Raw genomic sequence first — 26,166 nt, forward strand, 5'->3', positions numbered from 1 at the left:
AATATTTTATGCAATGGTCCTTGTTCATAGCACATGCTGTGGGTCGTGTTATTTAACAAATATATGAAGACATTTTCACATTTGTAAATAATGGTTAAACCTACTGCATCGTTAGTGGGAGACTTGAATGCAAACTGAGGGAAGGGGAGCAGAGAGGAGCTGATCGTTGCTCAGTGTGGCGCGGGAGAGGTAGAGGATATGTCAGAATTTGCAGTCAGTAGGGATGTGAAGATAATCTTTAGCACTTTATAAAAAAAATTGTCCAGATAATGAACGTGGAGGAGACAAAATTAAGACATTAGAAATAAAAATTACCTTGCTTATATAGAAAAACACCAGAATGTCAGCAATGCCTCTGCTTGGCACCTTTTTTTTAATGAAGGTGCCAGACAATTCATGAATGCGTGTTTATTATACAAGTGGGAGGTAACCGGAGCATTCGGAGAAAACAAAAAAAACACGCACGCGAGGGGGCAACGCTATCCCCGTACAGAGCGAATGGATAGCGATTAGTCCACTTGCTCTACTGCCTTTTCCTGGCGAGCCAGGGTATAGCACACGGACGCCCACAGGAAGGGAGTTTCACACCAACCCTTTCTAACTCCACAGTGTTGGATTACAGGCCACGGGCATAGCGACCACCGCCCGGCTAATTCAAGATAAGCGATTGCAACGATGGTGGTGAGACGCAGGTCACGCTCGCAAAAATGCCCTAGTGAATGCAAGTTAATTACGGTACAGGCAAGAACAAGGCAATTAACATAAAACAAATCTAGTCCAGGTGATGGGAGAATTCAGAAAACGAATCCAAGCAACGCATTTAAATCCCTCGAGAAGCAGAAATGATCAAATGGATGTCAGCACTCTCACGATAAAGCAGGCGATTGTAACGGACGCTGCATAGAAGGTAGGCAATGCACGCAGAGAAGTTTATCGCTCTAAACCACAGAAGGAGTGGACTTCTAACGGGGGAAACGGACGAAGAGGGAAACACGAAATAGTGAGGGTGTACGTGACAGCAAGAAGTTGGCCCCTCTCACATCGGAGCGTCGTGGTTTCGGTTCCGATGTATTTCACACCAAAACTAAACGCCGACCCCGCCTCCTCCCGTTTGAAGTTCCTTGATTTAAAGAAAGACTGCTCCTGATGGGTCCATTGTAGACTGTAGAGGGTGGAAGTGAATTTCATGGTAGGCGGCCCTTTGCTGATGCTTCACTGATGGCCCGACAACAGCCATGCCGTTTAGATTTGCTATTTTCGATACCACCGACGTTGTTCTAATCGATGCCTCTTCGTCCTTGGCTGAGTGACGGTGGCACTGGAGCGGGCCCGCGAGGGCTCCTTCCTCCGCGGAGATGGAGCGGTTGAATCAGGTTGCGTGGCATCGCAGCAACCGTGTGGCGATGTGACGATGTGGAAGAGGCCATCCATCGGCAAGCAGCGGGTCGATCACGGCTGATAAGTTGAGCGTGGCGGCCACGACACAGAGCGTGCGGCACACGGGGATCGACTAACTCGCTCCGTCCCATCGCGAACCGCCCCGGACTGACCCCGACACTCAACCAGCGCCCCCCCACCTCATCATTATTCAGTGGGCCCTCACCTAGTAAGCTAAACACATTTTTGTTTTATTTGTAGGGGTTTCAAGTGATTTGTTTATCCATAATTTGCACTCATGTTGTGCGTTTTATTATTTGTTGTAACGTTTCGACCAGCCTCTACTGAAACCTATGTTAAAAAGAGCTTTATAGCTCGTCGGATTCCTCCAGGATAAATAGGAGGGAGGAGGAATCGTGATGATGATGTATTTAATAAATACATTTAATAAATACATCATCATCACGATTCCTCCTCCCTCCTGGTCCAAGCCCCACAGCCCCACGCGCGGAAATTGCCGAACACCCTCGAGTCCGCTCGGCGGGAGCGCTGCCGGAAATCGCCGAACGCCTTCGGGCCAACTCGGCGCGTGACACCCGAGCATTTCCGAACCGCCTGTCGCGAGCGCGACGTTATTCGGCGGGCGCGCGGCCGGAGATTAACGAACGTTGCCGAACCGCCCTTTCGGGAGAGCAAGGTGATTGTAAAGCGGAGATTGGCGGCCGAACGCAATCGCAAGGAATATCTGCGAGCTCCTCCGGAAATTGCCGAACGCCTTCGTCTTCAACCAGCCGGAGATTTTACGGAGATTGCCGAACATCTTTCGGGGGTTGCTCGGCGAGCTCCTCCGGAAATTTCCGAACGCCTTCGTGTTAAACCCGCCGAGCGTTCGCGGAGATTGCCGAACGCCTTTCGGGTGCAGCTCGGCCAGCTCTTACGGAAATTGCCGAACGCCTTCGTGTGAAACCCGCCGAGCGTTGACGGACATTGCCGAACGCCTTTCGGGTGCATCTCGGCCATTTCCTCCGGAAATTGCCGAACGCCTTCGTGATAATTTCAGCGGAGATTGCCGAAGCGGCTCGTGTTGACGGAACTTGCCGACGAGGAGCGGCCACGAGCTGGGGGCTGCTGCTGCGCTGCTGCTGGGAGACCGACCGAGGTAGGGGAATGAATGGAGGGGAGGGGGGAGACGGACGAGGTGGGACGGACGAGGTGAGGCGCACTCTGTTCGCCGTGTTGTCAACGTGCGTGTTCACCTCACCCCGTGGATAGTTGACGAGTTGAAGCAACACATAGCCACGTCGGGGAGTGACAGAGCAACGCTGTCTGCGCGTGACGGTCTGCACGTAGGTCGACTCGGACATTAAAGCGAGTACCGTACCAGGTCCGGTGTGTATTAAACACCGTCGCTGGGGGGAGGGGAGACAAAGGCGGCCGGGCGTAGTTCTGGTTTCGAGCTCTGTGTACCGTTCCGGCCTTTACCGGCGCTGCTACTTGTGAACGGCACTTGCCCGGCAGCTTGTGAGAGGCTACACGGGGGAGCTTTGTGCAACTTGGTACGCGTCGCGAGCTGCGCGTCCGCCTGCTCAGTGCGGAGTCCGTGTCTGTGTGTGTCTGTGTTTGTGTCTGTCTGTGTGTGTGTCTCTGTCTGTGTGTGTGTCTGTGTTTGTGTGTCTGTGTGTGTGTGTCTCTGTCTGTGTGTGTCTCTGTCTGTGTGTGTGTCTGTGTTTGTGTGTCCGTGTCTATGAATGGTGTGTGTGTCTTGTGTGTGTGTCTTGTGTGTGTGTCTTTTGTCTGTCTGTGTGTCCGTGTCTATGAATGGTGTGTGTGTCCGTGTCTCTGTGTGTGTATCTGTCTCTGTGTGTGTGTATCTGTCTCTGTGTGTGTGTATTTGTCTGTGTGTGTGTGTGTCTGTGTCCGTGTCTATGGATGGTGTGTGTGTGTGCGCGTCTTTGTGTGTTTATTTATAAGTATGTGAGGAGCGGTGGCGCAGTGCTTAGCGCTGCACTGATCGGAGCCCGGCGAAGGGACTTCCATTCCCGCTCACGGCCAAGAACGGTGACGAATATCTAATACCGGTCCTGGTTGTGTAAACATCAACACTGGGGAGACAAAGGCGGCCGGGCGTCGTGTTGCCCACCCACTCGCTAACCACTTGCCCCAACGTGCTAAAGGCTATAGGGACACCTTTGTCTCTACACATGGCTCTGTGTATTTAATTCGGTCTGTGTGCTCGAATCTCGTCGGCGGTGAGGAGCGGTGGCGCAGTGGTTAGCGCAACGCAGTCACCCCCGAGTTCAGTTCCCGGTCACGGCGGACACCCGCAGCGAGTGACGGGAACCCGTGGTTCGTTAATCACTGGGGAGACAAAGGCGGCTGGTTCGGGCTGCTTTGCCACCCACCCCCTCGTGTGCCGTGCCGGCCTTCGTGGGTTGTCGCTCACGGCACTTGCCCCAACAGACTGTGGAGGCTACACGGGGGACCTTTGCCGATATACTCGTCTAAGTTTAACATGAACATGTGTATGGAGTCTGTGTGGTTCTTTGTCCTTATGTGACTACATAGTGTGTGCGCTGTGTGTTGTGTATCTGAACTCTATATGCGCGTGCGTGTGTAAGTATATCGTGTTGTACCATGTTCTGTTTGCATGCTGTATTTGAGTGAGTCTATGTATGGGAATGTGAGTCATGTGTGCATGCATCTGTGTGCTGCCCTATGGCCATGTGTGTGTGTGCGGGGTATGTGTATCTGCTGTATGTGAGAGCCTGCGAGCGTGTGTTGCTATGTCGCTACATAGGGCGTGGGTGACAGCTGCCCCTGCGAACAATGTGGTAATTACATGCGTGTCGGTACGCCGCGACATGCTGGGGAGAACCCTGACGAGACGTGGCTCTCTCTACGACATCCATCGCATTGACCGCCGTGGGGAGGGAAGTGGAGCCTGGCCAGGTGGTCGAGACTAGCGACGGAGTGGCAGCCAAAGGTGGTGGAGACCCTCCCGAGGGGACGCTCGGCCGCCGTGGGAGACGGAGCGACGGAATCCGCGTGCGGGGCCCCCGCGGATCGCTGTGAGCGATGGCGACGTCTCGTTGGAGGAGGCTTTCGTCCCGCACTGGGGGTGGATGGCGGCTGCTGCTGCTGCTGACGACGACGTTGGCTTGAGACGTCTGTGGTTGGGGTCGGGCAGAAGGAAGGAAGCGATGGGCCTTGGTGAGCTCTTGACCCGAGTGTGGCCTGTACGCTCTGGGGACGGTGGTGGTGTGGTCGGTGCACTGCCACCTGACTCCTGCCTGCGGTGTCAAATTCACAGCTGGCGATTTAAATAAAAATTGTTCCGTGCCTCCCCTAGGTCTGCTCGGCCTAAAATGAGTAGAGTGTACAGTGCAATAAATTAGTTTCACATTAACCAGCAATTTTAATACACTTGGTCTGTTGCCTCCCCTAGGTCCATTCGGCCTAAATTTAGTACGGTTCAGTATAGTGCGGCGATGACTGTGTGAGCTGGGAGTGAGACAAAGACGGGTAGTAAGTATCAGGACACCCCAGTGTTTACTTGCAAGTATTATGACCCGCAAGTGCTGTTAGCGAGCACCTATTAATACATAGATCTGAACGTATTGCCCGATTTTGTGTGCTGTCCGTGTGCACGAGTGAGTGTGTGTGTGTGTGTTCAATTTAAATTAGTTTTTCCCGGTGAGAACTATTGTATGGTAGGGCACTGCAATACCATCCTGGCGACCTTCGTTCGATTCCCATTCATGGAAATTGGTCCTGAGCCTTGCTTAGGTTGACTAAGCCCTCAATGAGTACCTGGCATAGTGCGTAAACATCATCACTGGTGAGACAAATGCGTTCGGGCGTGGTGGTGACCACATCATACCCTCGTGCGCCATGCCGGCTTTAAAAGGTGCCCGCTTAACGGAATTTGCACCAACAGTTTGTAGGCTTTAGGTGAGTCTTGTAATTGGTGTGCGTGAAACGTGGCTGTGTTGTTGGCGTGTGTGAATACTACGCAGTTGTGTGTATGGCAATGTGGCAGTTCTCCCTTGGCACGGTGCGATCTGATCAATTAATACATGCGTGGCCTAGATTCAGCCACGTGGCGGCCTAATAATCTTGAATGGGAATCTGGTTTAACGACTGATTGCCAGTCTGCCTACATATATAGACACCGACCTACCCATCTGCCCACCTAGTCCTCTCTTACCTACTTGCCCACCTACCTATCTGCTTGCCCTAACCACGTACCAACCAACTAACCAACTCGCTTACCTACACGCGTGCAAATGGTTACTCACTCACCTACTTGCCTACTCACCAATCTACCTAACCGGCCTGGCCAGTTGCCAGCCTGCATACCCACTCACCTCCCTCGCTTCTCACACATCTGCATACCTAGGCAGGTACCCAAGTAGGTGCAATGACTGCCATCAGACTATTTGAGACTTTGAGTGCTAAAATACAGGTTCAGGGGTCAACTCAGCCCTTCATCTCTTCTGTGGTGCATACATTGAGTACTGCCATGTGGGAAGTCATGAGTAGTTTTTTGATAACTTGGCTCTGTCTTGTGAATGTGGAATTTCCACCGCTGGCTGTTGTCTGTAAACGTGAGATGAGCTCTCGCACTTGCTGGGTTTGGCAGAGTGAATCCACTTGGACTTTCTTTGTCTAGTTATCCAGTTGAAAGCCTTTTTCATATTTTATGATTTGGGCTGTCTCTTGGCTTACTTGTCTGGAGCATCAGGCACACGGCTTGTAATGCACATTGACGGGCACAGCCCGGCAACCCGCTGCATCTGCCGATGCTTGGCAGCCCCAGGGAAAAGGAAGAGGCAGGAAGTGTTCCATGCCGGAGCGGAAGGCCAAAGGGTGTTCACCCATGCACATCGCAAGCAACTAGAGGTGGCACAGGGGCAGATATTGAATTGGGGTGGGAGGAGGGGCAGGTGTAGCAGGGACGGAATTAGATTGCCGAAGGCTGGCAACCCCCTGCAGCAATCCACAACTCGCGTGGCGTTGCCGATGATGCCGATGGCATCACAAAGCCTCGCCCATCACCTCGTCCTATGCTACACATGAGAGAAGAGGGGGAGGGGACTTTTTCTCCCCACCTCTTGTGTTATCAGATTTAAGTGGAGCATTGGGAGACAATAGTTGGTAGAGTAATGGATTACAGCCCGGCTCTGATGGGTGCGGCAGACCTGCCAGACTCGAGTCTGTAGGCCCGGCTGAGTGACCAAGCAAACGTATCCTGATGGGTTCGTGTTTGGTGTGAGCAGAGACTCACCGGGACCTTGTTTGGTGAGAGCGGAGACTCACCGGGACCGTGTTTGGTGAGAGCGGAGACTCACCGTGGTTGTGTTTGGTGAGAGCGGAGACTCACCGGGACCGTGTTTGTGAGAGCGGAGCCTCACCGTGGTTGTGTTTGGTGTGAGCGGAGACTCACCGTGGTTGTGTTTGGTGAGAGCGGAGCCTCACCGTGGTTGTGTTTGGTGAGAGCGGAGCCTCACCGTGGTTGTGTTTGGTGTGAGCGGAGCCTCACCGTGGTTGTGTTTGGTGAGAGCGGAGCCTCACCGTGGTTGTGTTTGGTGTGAGCGGAGCCTCACCGTGGTTGTGTTTGGTGAGAGCGGAGTCTCACCGTGGTTGTGTTTGGTGTGAGCGGAGACTCACCGTGGTTGTGTTTGGTGAGAGCGGAGCCTCACCGTGGTTGTGTTTGGTGTGAGCGGAGACTCACCGTGGTTGTGTTTGGTGAGAGCGGAGACTCACCGTGGTTGTGTTTGAGAGCGGAGACTCACCATGGTTGTGTTTGGTGTGAGCGGAGCCTCACCGTGGTTGTGTTTGGTGAGAGCGGAGTCTCACCGTGGTTGTGTTTGGTGTGAGCGGAGACTCACCGTGGTTGTGTTTGGTGAGAGCGGAGCCTCACCGTGGTTGTGTTTGGTGTGAGCGGAGACTCACCGTGGTTGTGTTTGGTGAGAGCGGAGACTCACCGTGGTTGTGTTTGAGAGCGGAGACTCACCATGGTTGTGTTTGGTGTGAGCGGAGACTCACCGGGACCGTGTTTGGTGAGAGCGGAGCCTCACCGTAGTTGTGTTTGGTGAGAGCGGAGACTCACCGGGACCGTGTTTGGTGAGAGCGGAGACTCACCGTGGTTGTGTTTGAGAGCGGAGACTCACCGTGGTTGTGTTTGGTGTGAGCGGAGACTCACCGGGACCGTGTTTGGTGAGAGCGGAGCCTCACCGTAGTTGTGTTTGGTGAGAGCGGAGACTCACCGGGACCGTGTTTGGTGAGAGCGGAGCCTCACCGTAGTTGTGTTTGGTGTGAGCGGAGACTCACCGGGACCGTGTTTGGTGAGAGCGGAGCCTCACCGTGGTTGTGATTGGTGTGAGCGGAGTCTCACCGTGGTTGTGTTTGAGAGCGGAGACTCACCGTGGACCGTGTTTGGTAGCGGAGACTCACCGTGGTTGTAAATTCGGGGCGCTTGCCGGGGCCACTGTAATGGGTGACGATGCATGGCCGAGTCTGGGAGCGGATTGCACGGCATGGGGATTTATCAGCGGGTTTGGTCCCCTCATTGACAATCTCGCCTGAAATGGCAGCATGTGACTTGCAGAACCGTCGACGCGTGCAGCGCAAGCGCCCGAGTGGACGTTACTCCGCGAATCTCTGCATCGCCGCTGCGCCAACGCCTCGCCCTGCCGGCCAGTCCCAGACGCTGCGGCTTAGGCGGCTCAATGCGATCATCCCACGGCTCACCAGTGCTGCTCTTGATTGTCGCGATCTGCAAACCCGAGTGGGCTCCCGACGCGATTCAATTTGATTCACCACAACAGCCGCGGCAATACTTTCCGTGCCGGCCGAAATGAAGCGGAGCGTGTGAAGGGTTGGCGTGACGGCTTCTAGACGAGAGTCTGGCGCCGTCTCTGTGTGGCGAGCGAGACCTGAGCTGTGGAATAAAACGGGGACGCACGCGAGTGACGCTGATTACGTTGGGTCGTGAAAAATTGGAACCTGGAGGTAGAAGTGAGTGATGATCACGGCTCACGTCAGTGGCTAGTCATATCGGAAGCTGTCCTTGGGCACTCCTTCTCTTCACCAACCCGAGCTGACCAGCGTGGTGAAGTATGGTCAAACAAGCCTCATGTCCAACAATGGTTTGGAAAGTCCTGCACCCAACAGTAAACTGACAAACGGCAGTCGGTTGTTTTTAAGCAATGTCAAGTTTAAAGTCGTAATTTTGATTTTAAAATAGGTAATGTATATCGCATGATATGAAGCACTCGCATGCGTAATGTTCAAGCAAACAAACTACGTTGAAACGTAGAGATGCAAGTTAAAACATATTATAAAATAGCAATCGGCTAAGAGTAAGATTAAAACAATCTGCATTTGCGTAACAAATACAAGGTCGAGAGGTCACCGCGGCCAGCGCGTGTCTGCCATTGCTTCCTTCCTCCCGCTGGAGTTCCTGCAGCTGTTGCATCGCCGACACCTGACCCCCAGGTCCAGCCCGAGTCTCATTACACCGGCCATCTGGCTCGGTGTCCTCCCCACCTCAAGCAGCTCCGCACGCTCGTCGAGACTCGTTAACCATCGCCGCCTGGCTCCGTGCCTTCCCCACGGTGGCCAACCTCTGGGTGTTGCCCGCATGCCGCCGTCGCTAACTAGGGCAGCACAGTTACCAGGGTTACGGAACGACATCGATGATGTTGCGTGCGGTGCGTGTGGATGATGCTTCAAGGTCAACAAAGCGAGAGGAAGTTGAGAAACTGTAAAATACATTTTTTTTTTAGCAAATTGATTGCACGCTGACCAGGGAAGATCGTGGCTGTTGAATAATTAAATAAAGAAGTAGACTGTTTTTGGCCGCAAAAATTTAATGACGTTCAAGTCCATGCACCACTGCTAGACGAGTGGTGTCGGAGACGTGGCCCCATCTCTATGCCGGTTCCCAGTCCGATCCGCAATCAATATCAAAGTTGCGCAATCTCTCCATGGACTTTCCATTGTCCATCTTTCCCCTCCTGTCTCGCACTACCTCCACTCCACACACTCTCCTACCTCTTCACTCTCATCGCACTCCACTCTCATCGCACTCCACTCCTCAACGCACTCTCTGCTCCAGCATCCAAGGCTTTCTATCAAAGCCCTCGGTCGACCGTCATTCAGTGGGAGGCCACTCATTCTCCTCTGCTGCTCCCGGGATCTGTAACTTTCTTCTTGCAGCCCTCCGTGCTGTTGACTCCCTCCTCGAGACCTCCTCGGTAAACACTCTTCATCCAAGGGGGTGCACCTGCCACTGTCCCCCGCCTACTTTTGTGTCCCCTCGTCCTGCGCGGAGGCTGGACATGCACCTGCCGATGTATGTATGTTAAACTTCTTTACAGTTAGTACGCATGTATGTTGAATTTTAGCACCATACATAGCCAACCGTGCTAACTGGAGGTGCGGAGGAAGGACAAAAAACGAAACTCAACTACAAGCAGTTCATCTGCGCTGCGGTGTTTTCAAGGCAAAGCGTGGCCCGTTTTCGGCACAAGTTGCTTCCCGATCCGTAGTGGTTTGTGCGACCCCTGCGGCCACCAGAGGAGCCAAATATAACCACGGGAGCAAATTCACATTGATCGTGCAATTGAACAGTGAACCCCAAACCGTGACGATTTCCTGGGACTGCCGATACGTGACTGGCCTAGATCCTGCGCAGTGCGGTGTTGGCCTGCTGCTCGATCCACGCTGGTAAGTGCGGTTAATTATGGGCTAACAACCCCATCTTGATTATTATTATTCGACTTGTTTTCCCAGGAAAATCTTTTAGAGTCTTAGCATTCTTTTTCAGGAGGGTCTTGCCATGTTTTCACAGCTGAGGGCGCTGCTGCTGCTGTGTGTGATCCCAATTGAGATATTTGCAGGTAAGTTTTTAGCATTGGCACGTTTGGCCGCTACCGGTGAGATTGTCTTTGGCCGCTCCCGGTGAGATTGTGTTTTGTTTTAGTTATGAGAGGAAACTGGAGAACCTGTAGGCAACGCCTGCAGAACGTTGGGAGAGAACCACACAAACCTCACGTGGAAAGGGGCAGCCCAGTCGGGAATTCAACTCAAACACTTCTTACTCGGAGGCACAAGTGTCACCATTGTGCTGCCACCCTGCCGCGCGAATGACTGACGGTGGCATGGGAATGCCCTCGTCCGGCAGTGGATCGACAGAGGGGCTGGGACGTAGAGCTGTGGCTCTCCGAGGTGCCACAGGTAGCCCGCGCACGCCCCCCGTCCGTGTGGGAGATGTTGGCAGGCGGAGGGGAGTTGCTCTCCGCCAGCGGGTTGAGCGGCAGAAGCGCGGGGAGGCACGGGGCGAGGATGTGCGGCCGCCACGAGGGTTGATGGGGGGGGAGACGGTAGGAGGAGTGCTGCAGCAGAGCGGCACGAGTGATGTGATCGCCGCTTGAATGCGGTATCGCTCCGCACGCTGGAGCCACAGCCACCACAGTCACCACCACCCCAACCACGATCTAACCACCCTCCACCACCAACCACAACCACTCTACCACTATCCACAACCACTCTACCACTATCCACCAGAGGTGTGGACTCGAGTCATGTGACTTGGACTCGAGTCAGACTCGAGTCATGAATTTGATGACTTGCGACTCGACTTGGACTTGCATAACAATGACTTTGTCCCACCTATGAGATGTGGACTCGAGTCATGTGACTTGGACTCGAGTCAGACTCGAGTCATGAATTTGATGACTTGCGACTCGACTTGGACTTGCATAACAATGACTTTGTCCCACCTCTGCTATCCACAACCCACCCATCCCACATCCTACACAACCACCGCCACCCACCAACCCTGCCACCACTACGACCAACCATCTACTCCCACGACCCACCACCAACAACCGCTCCCCGCGCTGCCGCAGCAAACGTAGCGACGAGGTTGATGACGAGGGGGATTTGCAGTTCCTGGAAGGATGATGTTGGCCGGCACGCGTGCCAGCTCTCCTCCCTTCTGGCAGAGTTGCGCGGTGGCAAAATAAACCTGCTGCCCCTGCCCCCATCTGGCTGTTGCGTCAATCGGGGCAGCCGGCCAGCGGAGGGGAGCCGGCCAGCGTGACACGGTCTGCCCTGGCTTCAGCGGATTTGTGGGAAATTGTGCAACGTAAAATCGCAGTTTGGATAATTGAGGCGGCTGCTCGGCCGGTGACCAAACCCGTGACTCCCGTTTTCCTGAACGGCTCAAGACCTCCTCCCCTCCTCCCTAATACCCCCCCACCGCTGCCGCCGTGTAAGCAGGTCGTGCGTTGTCATCTCGCTGCGTCTAAACAACGCCCCCCCCGCCGCTGGAGGAGGAGGAGAAACGATCGCCCAGTCATTCCGCGCGCGTGCTCATTTACGTCGGTTGCTGCGGGAAGGAGAGGACACATTTGTTGGGTTTGTGGAAATATTCCTCCTGTTTTTGGGGCTTTTGCCGAGTCGGTTCGTTGAGCCTGTTGCTGCCGTTGCTAAGGCAACGTGCCTATGTCGTAGTCCGGTCGAGTTGGCAGTGAGGCTCTGATGGGGGGAATGGGGGCGTCGGTGTGGGTGGGTTACCGGTGTTGGTGGTCGCTGTCGTGCGAAGGCTACGGGGGAGGAATGCGGGAAGAGGCTGCGCAACGCTGCCCACACCGCCTATTGTACTGGTAGCTTGCGTACTGTGCCCCCCCCCACCCATTACAAGCGCTGTCCAGGCTAAAACCTGCTTAGCTTCTGTGGTCTGACAGTACCGGGCGCGCGTCATGGTGATGTGCGTCGCACGCTGATGATGTGATCCAGCTCCACGTATGCCTCTCTCTCCAGAGAGAGAGAGTGCCACAGGCCCCCAACCTTCAGAGTTTGAGATAGCGGAGCCGTGTGTGCTTAGCGGAGACCTACAAGGGCTGATGCCGTCACTGTTCCTCCGCTCTGCTGACTTGGTGACTACCTCGGTGGAGGGATTTATTTTTGCGGTGGCTGGCACTCCCGTGCACTCTCTCGCTGCAAGTACGATCATCTTCTTTGGAATTCAACTAATTTCTTTGTGGCCTTGGTGGTGGTGACGATAATTTTTATCACGCGGTGTCCAGTAAATGAGTAAATTCTACCGCGGATTTTGGGAGAAGGGTGTTCGCTCAATCGGGCCAGGGCAGACTTGGTGGGCGATATTAGGGTTTTGATGTCGTCCGTGTCGCCCCAAGGTGCCTCCCTGCCCAGTCGATTATCCAGGCGGTGCTTGTTGCCTTTACCGCCTCATGAGTCAGTGGTGGAAATTCCACATTACCATGGTGGGACTGAGGATTATTTTTTCCCCTGCCCTTTATATTAAAAGAAAGTCTTCATTAATGTGATCTGTGCCATCGGTGTCACGTAAAGAGAAATGTTTTCTTGGAACTTGCAGAAGTGGCTATCACGGTGGAATTTTACCAAATTTAGTTTTAGAACCAGATTTAATGTTTTTTTTGTGTGCAGTCATTGGTGAGTGGGCTGAGACAATCAACTAGCCGCACTTGAGAACCCGGTTTTAACCACAGGTGCTATGGTGGCTACCTCGTCTGGCATGGAGGAGGTTGTGGGTTCGAACCCTGACGCCTTGATGTTTGCAGCTTGAACGGCTCTTTCTCTCCCATGGAGCGATACAGCTCCGTGGGCCTTACCTGGTAAAACATTTTTTGGAGTTTTGAGATTCGTAGATTCGGACCCGGGCTCACGGAATTGCCCGCTCGGCACGCCTGACCCCTGAGCCCCATCCGTGACCCTCGGCAAAGAACGACCCCAATAGCCTACACGAGCTGTACTTCTCCCGAGGCGGTGCTGCTGCCCCCGCCGCCGTGGTGTGAACGTGTTCGGAGTGTGCCGTCTATAATAAGGGTGTTGGGTTCCGGGTCCTGCAAATGGAAATTAAACACCTGAGGAAGTTGGGAATTGAGTGAAAGATTACGGAATAACCGATACTTGCACATAAGACCCCCTGGAAATGCTGGATTAATAACGTCCGACAGTGACAGATTCTGCTCCAACGCAGAATTTTGAAATCACTCTTCGAATAAATTATAATTTTTGTTAAAATAGCCCCATGCCGGTGATAATTATTAGTGACAAAATACAGTGAGTTTTTATCATTTTTAGGTTATTTTAGAAATATTTTAATTGTACTCTTAAAAAAATAACTTTGGCTGGCTGGAGGTAGGCTTGTGTTCAAAGTTGGGAAAACATTTTTTGTATCACGTCGTGAAGTGTTACAATGTATAATTAAGTACACTACTAGGCGACGGATCGTGCGATCAAATTCCCAGTGAGCAGGGGTTATCACTTCGCGACCGTTCAGCTTCAAGACCATTGTTTCTTTCCCTGAGCAAATTGTGAATCTACAGCAAACTCCTCCAATCAACACGTTTACTCTGCTTGGTGTCGGCGCTGTCAGTCCTACGGCGCAAGGCGATCGTCACGGAGGAAGGTACCGCTGTGTTTCACAGTAGGGGGTCACCACCGCCTCTCGCTGTGTGCATGCGTGCGCGCGCTGGCTTGTTTCATTCCGCGGGAACTCGGTGCAGCATTTCTTGGCGTACACACGGGAAACTTGAGTGACAATTTGAGACCGATAATGGGGGGTGATGGAGTGATTGGCGCCTTGCGCTATGAACCTGCCGACCCGAGTTCCATTCCCGGCCGTGGGCTTACATCGGTGATGAATGGTTTCGGAACGAGTCCTTTCTCCCTCGCAACAACATTGTACAACAACGATTGTTACACAACAACGATTGTTGCACAACATTGCTGAGGACGATTGAGATGGGGGCCTCCCCCTGCAGGGCACCGCAGAGCTGCGGCCGTCGCTCGGCCTGCGGAGGAATCGTCGGCGCACCACCGAGCGTGCGCAGGTAGCCCCGCAGTAGCCCCAATGGTGGACGAACGTGCGACTCGGCCTTTCCCTCTGTGACCCCCCCTCCCCCCCCCCCCCCCGCTAGGAGGAAGGTGGTACAGGATGGGCGACTACTATCAGGTGCTGGGCATCCAGCCCACATCCTCGCAGGAGGAAATCAAGAAAGCGTGAGTAGAAGGGAAAGGGGGGGGGGGTTGCCGCAGTCCTTCCGGGTGAATTCATCCTCTCGTGGCAATGTCGATAACGCAGTTGGGATAAAGATGGGGGCGGTAAAGTTACCGGCGAAATTCCAAGGTGAATTGGCGTGAGCGGTCGCGTTTCGGGAGGAGAAGCGCGCCCTCCGTGTGTACGGTGGCTCCACAGGATGGCTTCCCCCCCCCCCACCGGCGCTGGAGAAAAAAACTCTTGCTAGCAACATTCATACACAGGGGATATTTGTCGTGTGTGTGTGTGACGACAAGTGATTAAGGTAACACCTGTGCCTGTCCCACGGGCACCTGCCAGGAAGCCATCGCTGCTGCACGTAGCCTCGCCGTGCACCTAGCCTGGTACAGGCACCATGACAACGTCACCATCAGTTATTATCGGACAACAGCTGTTGCATATATGTGTTGTGTGCATATGTGTAGTTATAAAAAGTTTATATCTGATGGAGCGATGCACCGAGGGTCCCATCTACCCCAAGGACATGATGGCCCCATCAGCAGGGCCTTCTACAATATTTACATTCCGCTCGATGCGATCTCAGTCTACGACAAACGTGTCCACGCAGAAGTGCATTCGTGCTGTCCGCAGACCGTCCTTTGGAACACGTGCGGCTCTCTCGCACGCCGGTGTGTTGCTGCGGCGGAGCCACGATGGGAGCCGCAGTGCGGTTATGAGGAGAGCGAGGGGCCCCTTGGAGATGTGGACATTGCAGCAGCTCCACGTCAACAAGGAGCAATTGCACGAGCGCCTTGTCTTTTCTCAACGCTGTGTGCCGCGACAGCATCCCAATCTCAAACTCGGCCAAGCCTGGGTTGAGTGGTTTGTGCAGTGCCTAGCTGCAGGGACACCATGCGCCAATGCAAAGTGGTTTAAGCTGGGGCTGTGAGGTGGCGCTACGGCGAGGGATTCTTGAATCTGTCTGTGCAGAATTTTTGAGTGTTGCCCCTTCCCCCCCCCACTCCCTTGTGTGTTTGGTGGGTATTGGCTACATAATCGGGTTTTATCCCACACAATGTACGAGATGGCCCGGCATCCTCAATGCAGGACCCTCCCCAAGTGCTCGTTGAGACTGCCACGGCGATGGCTTCGTTGTCACGTTTCAAGACCAAAGCGAGCCCCATCCTGGCCTCTTGCTTCCCCGTAAATCCCTTGGACCGTCGCAATCAACCGTCGCCCTGGGACGTCGTCGCACGGCCGATGCGCTCGTCTCCCGCACAGGTGGAAGATAAAAGACTGCTCCGACTGCGCAGCGGAACAAACGATGGAGCACGCAGTCCACCGCCACCTGCCCATGAAGCCCGCTGAACGGCCGAGGCCTCAAAGCAGTCCGACAGCTCGCAGCCTACATCGCTGAATGGCTACATAACCTGGGGTCTGAGTACAGAATAATGGCGTGAATCCTCCCAGGGCTGTTGACGGTTATTATTATGAGGGTGGTTTTGATTCCTTTGGCAAAAACATTGGCGGTGGTGATGGTGACGACGATGGTATCGATGGCTACGGTGATGATGATGATGACGATATGATCCTGTGCAGGTACCGCAGACTGGCGCTCAAATGGCACCCGGACAAAAACCCCGAGAGCAAGGAGAGCAAGGAGATGGCTGAGCGCAAGTTCAAGGAGATCGCGGAGGCGTACGACGTGCTCTCTGACAGTGAGTGACTGTGCGACGTGCTGTCCGATCGTGCGACGTGCTGTCCGATCGTGCGACGTGCTGTCCGATCGTGCGACGTGCTGTCCGATCGTGCGACGTGCTGTCCGATCGTGCGACGTGCTGTCCGATCGTGCGACGTGCTGTCCGATCGTGCGACGTGCTGTCCGATCGTGCGACGTGCTGTCCGATCGTGCGACGGTGCGCGACTGTGGCTCTGGCACTCTCGCTCTCACCGTCTCCTGTTCGTCGAACGAGTGAGCCACTCCGGGTTAAACTCGCTCGTTTGGAGCGAGGTGAGGTGCGTGCGATTGGGACAGCCGTCACTCGGCTGATCGGTGCGGACTCTCCGGGTGTACCGGCTGCTGCCGAGTAGCCATGTGGCATGCACTGGTTCCCGTCCATCCAGTGGGGGGAGCGTCACGATTCGCGGTGACGATTCCATTCGAGCCTCGATTGCTTTCGTTTTTGACTCTGTTTAACTGTCGTGTCATTTGTTTTACCTGTCGAGTCTCGTGTGGGCAGCTCTGCTCGCAGCACAAGAGCACAACGCGGTTTGGGTGTTTGTAGCGGTGTCTGCGCGTGAGCACTCGTCAAGACGCTGTGCAGACCGTGGGCATGCTCGATCTGTAGAGGAGCAAGGGCGGGGAGGAGGTCATGAGCCGACCAGCATGGATGCGTGGGGGAGAGGGGACATCGGTTGAAAATTAGCGACCTCCCACCTTTCGGCAAGGACTTCCCACGCCCCACATTGGAGGTTGATTGGATAATTTGTTAGAAGCTTGAAGCGGAGAGGTACAGATGAGATTGTACAAACCAGACTCAAAAAAACTAATCTAAAAACCACCAACAGGATGGTAAAACCAAGACGACAAAATGAGAGTCGACTCTCAAATTGGATCGCAACCCAGAGTCACGAGACTCGGGTCCCAGGTGAGGTCGGGCATCGGTGCCACCCCCGCGGGTGGAACGGATCTTTGGCGATGGTCAGCCCTCCTGTCGCCCACCCATCACACCCCCCTCCCTTTTCCTCCCGCAGAATCCAAGCGAGAAGCGTTCGACAGGGGTGGCAAAGAGGGCGTGAAGAACTCGACGGGTGAGTGGTGGAGGGGCCCAGGCGGGAGGGGTGCTCCATTCGCCATTCAATTCCTCGTGCCAGGGCCATGCCAACCGCGCCAACGCGCCTCCCCTGACCCCGATCCAAATTCTGGAGCGGCTCGTACGGTCACTCGGCCAGGTCCGTACAGTACAAGTTTCGCTCGCAAGTCGAATCAACTGTCTGGTGATCCGGTAGCCTGCTAACCTTTGGCAGTGACCTGGTGACCCTGTGATCTATGATCATGACCTAATGATGTGGTAATCGTATAACTCGCTGGTGACCAGGTGACCCCACGACCCATTGTTTACGGCAGGCTGGGCCGATCAGCGACTTTTGACCCTCACTCTGTAAAGTGTAACCTCGCGACCCGTACCCTGGCGGCCCCGTGACCCGGTGGCTACCTGGGGTCCCGCGCCTTCTGTGACCCGGCTGCGACACAAGTTGATCCGGTGGCGACCCCGGTCATCGCTCCCTGACCCGATTTGTTTCCCCCAGGCCGGGCTGGCGGAGGAGCGGGAGGCCGGGCACGTCCGAGTCGCGGAGGTCGCGACTTCGCCGACTTTGGCGATTTTGGCGACTTTGGAGAGTTCACCTTCACGAGGGCGGAGGAGATCTTCCGCGAGTTCTTCGGGGGGCGCGACCCGTTTGCGGACTTCTTTGGCGAGCCCTCGTGCTTCCCCCGGGGCCACCTCCTGCCCAAAGGTGCCCCTACCACACCACACCCCGCCGTCACACGCTTCCTCCACCGAGCGATTTGGCGATTGTTTTATTGAACGGTGAAGAGTGGACGACCTTCGAGTGTGTGTGTGTGTGTGAGTGTTGTTGTGACCTGCAGTGTGGTGGTGGTGGTTGAACAGCGTGGCAAATTAGATGAAACGGTAGACAGAGTCCTCGACACAGGTAGAGGAATTGACCATGTGACGTCCCCGCGAACCGTAACCAGGCCTGGTTTGAGGTGGCTCACACACTGGTGAGCAGGTGCCTGGAGTGAATCGATGAGTGCTGGATAATCAACCACCCCGGCTGCTATTTCAAGAAGAAAATTAACACTGACGTCAATTCTCCGTTCCCTCGCCGCGCTGCGTTGGTTAACGATGTACGCGTGATCATGTCCTCGCGTGCGTGCGTTTATTCTGTCCGCACTTGTTTGTGTTGTCCCTGTCGCTCCGAACAATGCCGAGTTTCAAGTCATCCATGTGATGTGCGTGTTTGTCCGTGCATCTTTGTGCGTCCGTGCATGGACGACGTTCCGGGCAAGCAGATGACGCGTTCGCCCTCGGGGCCCACAGGGCCGGGCGGCGCAGAGTGGAGCGGCACCGGCGGCCAGAGAGAGACCTCTTCTTCTCTCCATTCATGGGCTTCCCGTTCAACCCTGGTGAGCCTCCTGTTCTCTCCCTCATCGCCACCCCCTCCGCAACACGTGGCAAATGAGTTCTAAGTGGAAGTCTGCTCTGCATCACGGATCCCGTGCGGCCAGACGTGCCTGACCGGGACTCCGCGGTAAGAGCACAGTGCAGCGCAGCCGCTCCATTTGTGGTGGAGAATGCCCTCTGGAAGCGGACACCGCGGAGCTACCAAAGTGACCGTTGTTCCGTGCAGTAGAGGGTGGCACACAGTGTCCGAAATATTGAGAACCCTGTGACTCCCGACCATCGGCACGCGGCCTCGGTGAGTGCAAAAACTTGGAAGAAACCTCAACAGCTGTCGTGAGGCTCGCCGAGGCTTCCTGGGTAAACAAGCAGAATAATTAATAATTATAGCACTTGGGGCTCGTGGGGAATCGCTACGACCCGGGTGCCCTGCAGCCGCCCGGTGAGCGGAGCGGCCAGCCAGGGCGCCTCTGCCTCTGCACCGAACTCCCGGTGGGAAGTGGTGGTGGCACGGCGCACTTCGTCCACGGTGCAGCCGTCGTCGACTTTTAACCCCCCCCCCCCCTCCCGCCATCTCGGCCTACATCCCACAGGCTTTGCCTCCTTCTCCTCGTTTGATGACTCGTTTGCCGACGTCGGGTTCCCCGCATTCTCCACGGCCACGTTCGGGGACGTGGGGGCTGGCATGGGCTCACACTTCCGCTCCGTCTCCACGACGACCAAGATGGTCAACGGCAAGAAGATCTCTACCAAGCGGTATGCGCCGCCAGTCTGCCGCTCGCCATGTCTCTCTCTCGTCCTGTCTCTCTTGTCTCCGTCTCTCCCACTGCTTCACTCTCTCTGTCTCCCTACGTCTCTCTGCATAATAACAATAATTATAATATACAGCCCTTTGTCCATCCAATTCTCTAGATGAAGACCTTTCTGTGCTGTGTCATCGGGGTTGTTTGACCATACTTCACCACACTGGTCAATGCAGGTCGCTGAAGGGGATCCAACGCTGGTTCAGATATCATTCGCCACCAACGTTAACCGTGATCAAGAATTGAATACCACGAGCATCTCACTACTTTAACATAACAAAGCCGAGACTTAAAGCTTTCGTGACTGCAGGAATTCATATTCTTTAGGCCTTTCGGTAAAGTCATGTAGAACAAAAACATTTACAATAAAAATTAACAATTAAAATTTACAATAATTATTGTAAATGTTTTTGTTCTACGTGACTTTACTGAAAGACCCAAAGAATATAACAAAGCCTGTAGTGGTATCCTCCTGGGGTTGAGTGTCTCGAGCATAGCCGCTACGCCTGTCGCTCGCAGAGATGCCCCCTTCCCCACATTTCCCCAAACGCCGCTCTGCGTAGCCCCCCCGGGGGCGCTTCTCCGAGCTCGCCAAGTCACCTCCCGTGATGCATTTGGTGTAACTCGCATCTGATGGGATGTAACTCGGTAAACTCGACTTCTCTTGGTCCCACCCGGAGCTCCACGGTTCACCGGGACCCCTGCGCGTGGTGAGTGGTGCGCGTGGTGAGTGGTGCGCGTGGTGCATGATGCTTGGTGCTTGACGGCCGTGTCCCCTTCAGGATCGTGGAGAACGGACAGGAGCGCGTGGAGGTGGAGGAGAATGGGCGGCTCAAGTCCGTGCAGATCGACGGCAAAGAGCAGCTGCACAAGCTGGAGTTTAAGAAGTGATGGCCGTGCAGAGGGGGGACGGTGGGGGGGGGCTGCCGCTCGGCACCAAGGGCTCGTGACGCGGACTGAACCGTTCGACGCTCGTGCGCAACAAGCTGGGTTGGGGGGGGGGGCATCCGGTTTAGTTTTTGGTTTTAGACGGACGCACTTCCCCCTCCCCCGCCCCACCACCTACCCTCTGTCCTCTGCCGCGTAACGCTGCGGCCGGCGTGAAGTCGACCAGGGATGGGGAGAGCCACGTGCTGCTTGGGAGCCAAGCTGCGGCCATGGTGGTACCGGCGGCCACTGTGACGGGACCCCCCTTCCCCCCCTTGAGCACTCCTGTGTGTGTGTCCGCACGCCAGGCCGGCGCCCCCCCCAGCCCATTCTCCCCCTGCTGCCGCAGTCACTTAGCACGAAACGGTGCTCACACAAACCGTTGCCACGCACGCACGCGCACATACGCATGCACACGCACATACGCATGCACACGCACGCGCTTGCCTAACACCCCTGCCCCCCCAATCCCGACTCGCAGGGGGAAAAGCAATAAAGGGACGTTCAAGCGCACGTACGACCGGACGTTGGGTGAAAGTTCGAAAGTGATCGTTTTCTGAATACGTGCTCGCGTCCTTTTCCAGTAAACGTGGAACATTGGACCAACATTGGTCCAACGTTGGCCCAACGTTGGCCCAACGTTGGCATGTTTACCTGGTTGGCACTTCCGGCACACATCCGTTTCAGCGAGCAGACGACGAGCGTCCTTTGCCAAACCCGAGCTCCTACGTCGTGATTCTTCAGTGTTGTGGAGGAGTAACGCTTCTGTTTGATTTAAGCGATGCTTAACGCGTACAACGTAATTTATATTTTGTAATCTCGTGACAAGATTTGACCGAAGGGGGGTTGTTGTTGTTACTGCGTACTTGCCGTTGTTTGGACTGGAAGTGTACGCACGCTCTCCTCTTGTCGGCGGTGCTGCACTGTGGCTGATGATGTTTTATAGCTGCACTGGTGTCGCCAGTCTCGCCGCGGGAGGGCGGCGGTGGTTGGAATCGCTCGGTCTTTGCTGTTGCGGCTCCGCTTTAGAATATTCCCACTTGCACATCGAGAAGGAATGCGTTTTGCTATCCGATGAAAACTACGAACCAATCGTCCCATTCCGGAGTGAGGTTAAACGCTCCGTCCGGTGCTGCCGTTACAGCTGCCGAGCGGACACTGCGTGATCATGGCGAGCGTGGTGCCGTGGTGGTGGTGGGAGTGGTTCGCTCGCTCGTTCTCGCCAAGCGGTGGAGGCCTTTGGCGGACACAGAGGGTCACGCTCCCCGTGCGGGCGCACGTTCTATGGTCGCAGCGGGAATTTGTTGTATCTGAAAACGTGATTTTTCAAGAAAAACCTTTGCCGCTACAAACACGATGTTACTTAGCAGTGTCTCTCTAATTCTTGACGATAGACTTTTGTCTTGTTGGGGGTGCATGTTGAGCCACCCCTCCTTACCCCATCCCCTCTTGTATTACTACCACGCGACCGACACTGCACGCAAAGCTTGATTCGCCTTTTAATGCCAAAAGGGGAACTCTTCCGTTGGGACGCAGCAGCAGAAGCGCCGCGCGTGTTACGCGAGCCGCGCCGATCGCTGTTTCTCAACCCGCATACACTCGGAAGTGGAAATCGGCGGCGTAGCCCCTGCGACGACCCAACGAAGTGGCTATTACAGAACTACTTCCTGAGGTCCGTCAAATTGACCACTGGTGGACGGAGGAGTAGCGGACGGCGCTTTGCGGCGCTTTGCGGCGCGTGTGGGAGCGATGTCCCCGTGACTTGGCGAACCGATGTTTGCAATTCTCAGAAGTGGAATTTACACGAATTCAGTGCATAGTAAAGTTACATACAAATATTTGAACATTTTTATCTTGGGAGTTTCTAGGAAGATGATGTCGTGGTTGTGACCTGAATGGGGGCCACTGTGCCCGGTGCTGCGTCTACCCAGACCGGACCACTCAAGATTTGGGGGGTGGTGGGGGTTTGGAAGTGTAACTCTCTTTGTTTACCATCTGTTGAGTGATACTGGTGTCTGATGAGCGACAGGACCGATGTTTCACTGCTGTATGTTTGGATGTTTTATTTGTTGCATATTTTATAGAAACCCGTTAATAAATAAAGGACTTTCATTCGTACTGAGTCGTTCGCCGCCGCGTGATTTTGTTTTTAAATATCAAATCGTCAACTCCTCTGTATTGCCTCCCTGGGTAGAGCGAGATGAAAGGGGAGAGGATGGCGAGTAAGAGGAGTGATAGATATAGGTGTAACCATTGATAACTATGCTTTGCATATATGTCAACAATTTCTACGAAGAAGGGCCGTCGCTTGGCTTGAGGACAGCTGACGACTGCTCCGAGGTTCTTGTCAAAGTGCGCGCCCTGCCGCACGCCATCGACCAAGTGGCTACGTACGGTGTGAAAGAAGTTCTACATACACAACGCGGCCTCGCACCGCGGTGCTATGCTGCACGCGCATGTTGCGTGTGGCTGAACGAGCCGTTACACAACGATTGGATTATCTTCGGAACATTTATGTTCGACGTTATGGGGAGCAGAGGGACAATGCCACAAAATACATTGTTGTACTGCACTATACCCCCACGTCTATGCTTCCTTCTACCTTCTCTCCACAGTCGAGATGCGGTTTGTTAAAAGACAACCTGTGAACCGGTAACCGTTTTCATAACCAAATAACGTTTCCCAAAGTGAGAAACTGGTAACCGTTTCCAGTGGCATTTTTAGGAACGAATGCGCCGCTTGGCGCGAGCGCGAACGTGCAGCCACTCGCACGCCTCAGCGGGTAGAGGCGCAGCCCTGCAATGGCTCCCTCACGCCGCCGCTGTCGGCAGAGAAAAGGCCTCCACCAGGGGGAGCTATCGACTCTCGGGGTCAGGACGTCTCGGAAAAGAAGGGCCTCCTCACACTTTACCCCCCCCCAGACTCACACTTTACCCACCACACTCACACTTTACCCACCACACTCACACTTTACCCCACACACTCACACTTTACCCCACCACACGAGACCCGCTGATTGACTAACCGTGGTCGTTACCCATGTATACACAACAGCAGCTGCTGCTGCTGTTGAGTGTTTCGGGCAGAGCCGAATTGAGATTGTGTAGGCTCCTGGGCTACAGGTACTGTCAGCCCCCCAAGTAATATTTTCTAAAGGAAAACAAAAGTTAAAGGGAAAAAAAATCATTTTTACACGGCTAACAACAAATAAAATTCAGCATTCACAAATGAAAAAACTTTCACTTAATCACTGGAGGCCCCTGAGCTGCAGCCCCTAAAGCCCCCGTGCCTTCATCGGGCCCTGGCTGCGGGGCAGGAGTCGAGAAACTCGCCCCGTGGTGTCGACTGCCGCGCCCTGGGAGGTGCAGGCGAACTTCTGACCTCTGCACTGCGAGTGGCAGTGCTCTGCTGCTGCTGCCCCTTCACTGAAGCTCACGGCGACTCGCCCCGTCGCTGTCGTGAATGAACGGGGTTTCACTTAAAGTCTAGCACGGAGGCTTTCGCGAGCAATATTATCCATAATTATCCATGATAGTGTTGTGGTTGGGTGAGATCGCGTCGATATAAATGTGTCGTTAAACCCGCCACCACCCGACACAGCTAATGGCGTGGCAAGGTTTGTAAAGTGAACAAAAGTGCCAATTCGTTACTAGTTCAGCACACCGGTGTGTTGGAGAGTAAACCCACAGCATGCACAACTCAAGAACGACGTTTCGCCGGTGTTCTCACGCAGCCTCATCAGGCCACAGCCAGAGTTGGTGGAGAAATCATCACGTTTCGGTGTTAAATAGATGGGTAAATGTGATGTCGTCGCCTGTGAGCTCATCGTGTGCGAAGACGTGAACGAGTTTACGTGAACGAGCCACTGGGGGCGCTACCGTTCACAGCAACGTTCACAAGACGTCAAGATCCTGCAGTCGTGACTTCCCATCAAATCGGCCCTTGGAGTAGACATACACCGCAATCACATTCTGCGGAGTATAAGGCGCACTGCCATTCCCATTGTCATTTAAAGCCGAGTTTGTGGTGCGTCGCGTCATGCGGCAGCGTGCGCGCGAGACCGCACCACGGGTCAGCCGATCACCAGAGTGCAATCGCACTCACGTCCACGAACAGCAGTGACGATTATCTTGAACTAGTTTTGGGCAACCCCTAGGTCGACTCAGCCTCAAAATCACCTACTGGGGAGACAAAGGCGACTGGGCGGAGTGCTGGATGGCCACCCACACCCTCGTGCGCTGTGCTGGCCTTAATAGGTGCTCGCTAACACCACTCGCCCCGGCAGTCTGTGAACGCTAGACGTGGTATGTGATAACAAATCTGTGTTACTCGATCGAGACCGGGTTACCACGAGTTCTTAGTGCGTCTCACTTTCCGGAACGTCTTACGCGATCTGGAGAATGAGGCGCTTTGGCCCAAGGCTCTCTGGCCATCAGAAGATGTGTGTGTACGTTGGAGGAATCCAGCCCAGCGCTGTGGTGGCTGCGCTCTAAGCGGTGTCCGTGGCAAACACGGCCTCGCGTATTTCACGCGGCGCCTGCGTGTGACGACACAAGGTGGCCCCATTCGCCAGCAAACAGCTCGTTTAGCAGGGACCGCCACAACGCTCTCTCCACAGAATGTCGGAGAGCCCGGGCAGCTGTCTGCTCGCCCCACACCGCCTCCCACCTTCATATTCATCGTCGAGGCCGCTGTGGCTCTGCCCGCCTGTTACCCAGCACTGCGGAGGCATTGAGGGTTGTCGGATCGCACAAATGTTGTGAAACTCCCTTCCCTTGGGCGTTGAGTCACCATAACCCTGCCTTGCCAGGACATTGTCGCACAGCAAATGTGGACGTGAACTGTCTGGTTTCGTGTCCCTTCGCACGCGTGGGTTTCCTCCATGTACTCCGGTATCCTCCCGAACTAAACGCTCATAAATAGGCGTCGGCTCACTGCCTGGATGTCTTCCCGCGTGTCTGTCGCTCCTCACACCTCTAAGTCGTTGTGCGGCGTGTTACAGATTGAAATCATTGTTCTTCAACAGGCTGATTGCAAAAGGCGAGATGGATGTGGCGTTCCAACGTGTATCTCGGAACAGCGTTTCGAACTCTTCCGACTGGGGTTAGGCACTGCTTAAAGAGACACAAGTCACGGACATAACCTGCAAAAGTTGATTTTAATACATTGACAATTCAGACATTTTGGAAGACAAATTGAGGGCACTTCTCTGTTGCTGCTGCCATGGCCTCAATTCCTCCCTTTGGCCGTCCACGCCGTTCAACTCTGCCACTGCTCAAATCTAAACTCATACCTCTTCTCTTTCACCTCTGAAACTGACCCCCTCCAGCCTCTCAGCCTGATAAGTAATGCAGATCTACCGCAATGCTTTCTCAAACCCGTCTCTGACCCATAGCGTTCTGCCAATTCTATTCCTGCTCCAAAAAATAAACATCTCAAAATATTCCCACTTCTTCCGTATCCTCCACACGTGCATACTTCACCTATTTCTACATCGACTGTAGATGCGTTCGCATTTAGATGCTTTGCTTTACCCTCTTCACGGGGCGTTCGTCATACCACTGCTGAACGAAGGCCTCCCCACGCCACCGTGTCGCTCCCGCGGGAATTTGCCGATGGGTTGGTGAATGGCTGGGAGCTAAGACTGGTTCAGGTTTCACTCGTTCCTCATTTTAACCGCGGCTGGGAATCAAACGCAGGGCACAGGGTTCACGGTGAATTGTGCTTACCGCTCTACCACCGCCGCACCCGTACATCGCCTTATAAACCTCAATTTGTATTATAATTCAACACAGTCAAGAGAAAGCTGTTTCTGTCTCAGCTGAGTGTGGTGACAGTA

At 54.4% G+C, this 26,166-nt stretch overlaps 1 protein-coding gene across 3 annotated transcripts in view; it reads left to right on the forward strand.

Moving 5' to 3' along the window:
* The window catches only part of LOC144724476 (dnaJ homolog subfamily B member 6-B-like), a 30,830-nt gene extending 8,381 nt beyond the window's left edge, over positions 1 to 22,449 (forward strand). Inside the window, exons 1-8 of one of the 3 annotated variants that reach the window (XM_078603663.1) lie at positions 2,059 to 2,536; positions 14,355 to 14,436; positions 16,013 to 16,131; positions 17,168 to 17,224; positions 17,723 to 17,929; positions 18,489 to 18,602; positions 19,191 to 19,353; positions 20,183 to 22,449. In XM_078603663.1, the coding sequence (XP_078459789.1) occupies positions 14,372 to 14,436; positions 16,013 to 16,131; positions 17,168 to 17,224; positions 17,723 to 17,929; positions 18,489 to 18,602; positions 19,191 to 19,353; positions 20,183 to 20,291 (834 nt within the window). In that variant the 5' untranslated portion in view covers positions 2,059 to 2,536; positions 14,355 to 14,371 and the 3' untranslated portion in view covers positions 20,292 to 22,449. Of the gene's footprint in view, positions 1 to 2,058; positions 2,537 to 2,640; positions 4,588 to 14,354; positions 14,437 to 16,012; positions 16,132 to 17,167; positions 17,225 to 17,722; positions 17,930 to 18,488; positions 18,603 to 19,190; positions 19,354 to 20,182 lie in introns of those variants that run through there. The other 2 variants (XM_078603652.1, XM_078603671.1) reach the window with 2 other exon arrangements.
* Positions 22,450 to 26,166: the final 3,717 nt, after the last annotated feature.

The sequence above is a fragment of the Lampetra planeri genome, chromosome 2 (genome assembly GCF_965212315.1).
Source record: "Lampetra planeri chromosome 2, kcLamPlan1.2.h2, whole genome shotgun sequence".
Taxonomy (NCBI): Eukaryota; Metazoa; Chordata; class Hyperoartia; order Petromyzontiformes; family Petromyzontidae; genus Lampetra; species Lampetra planeri.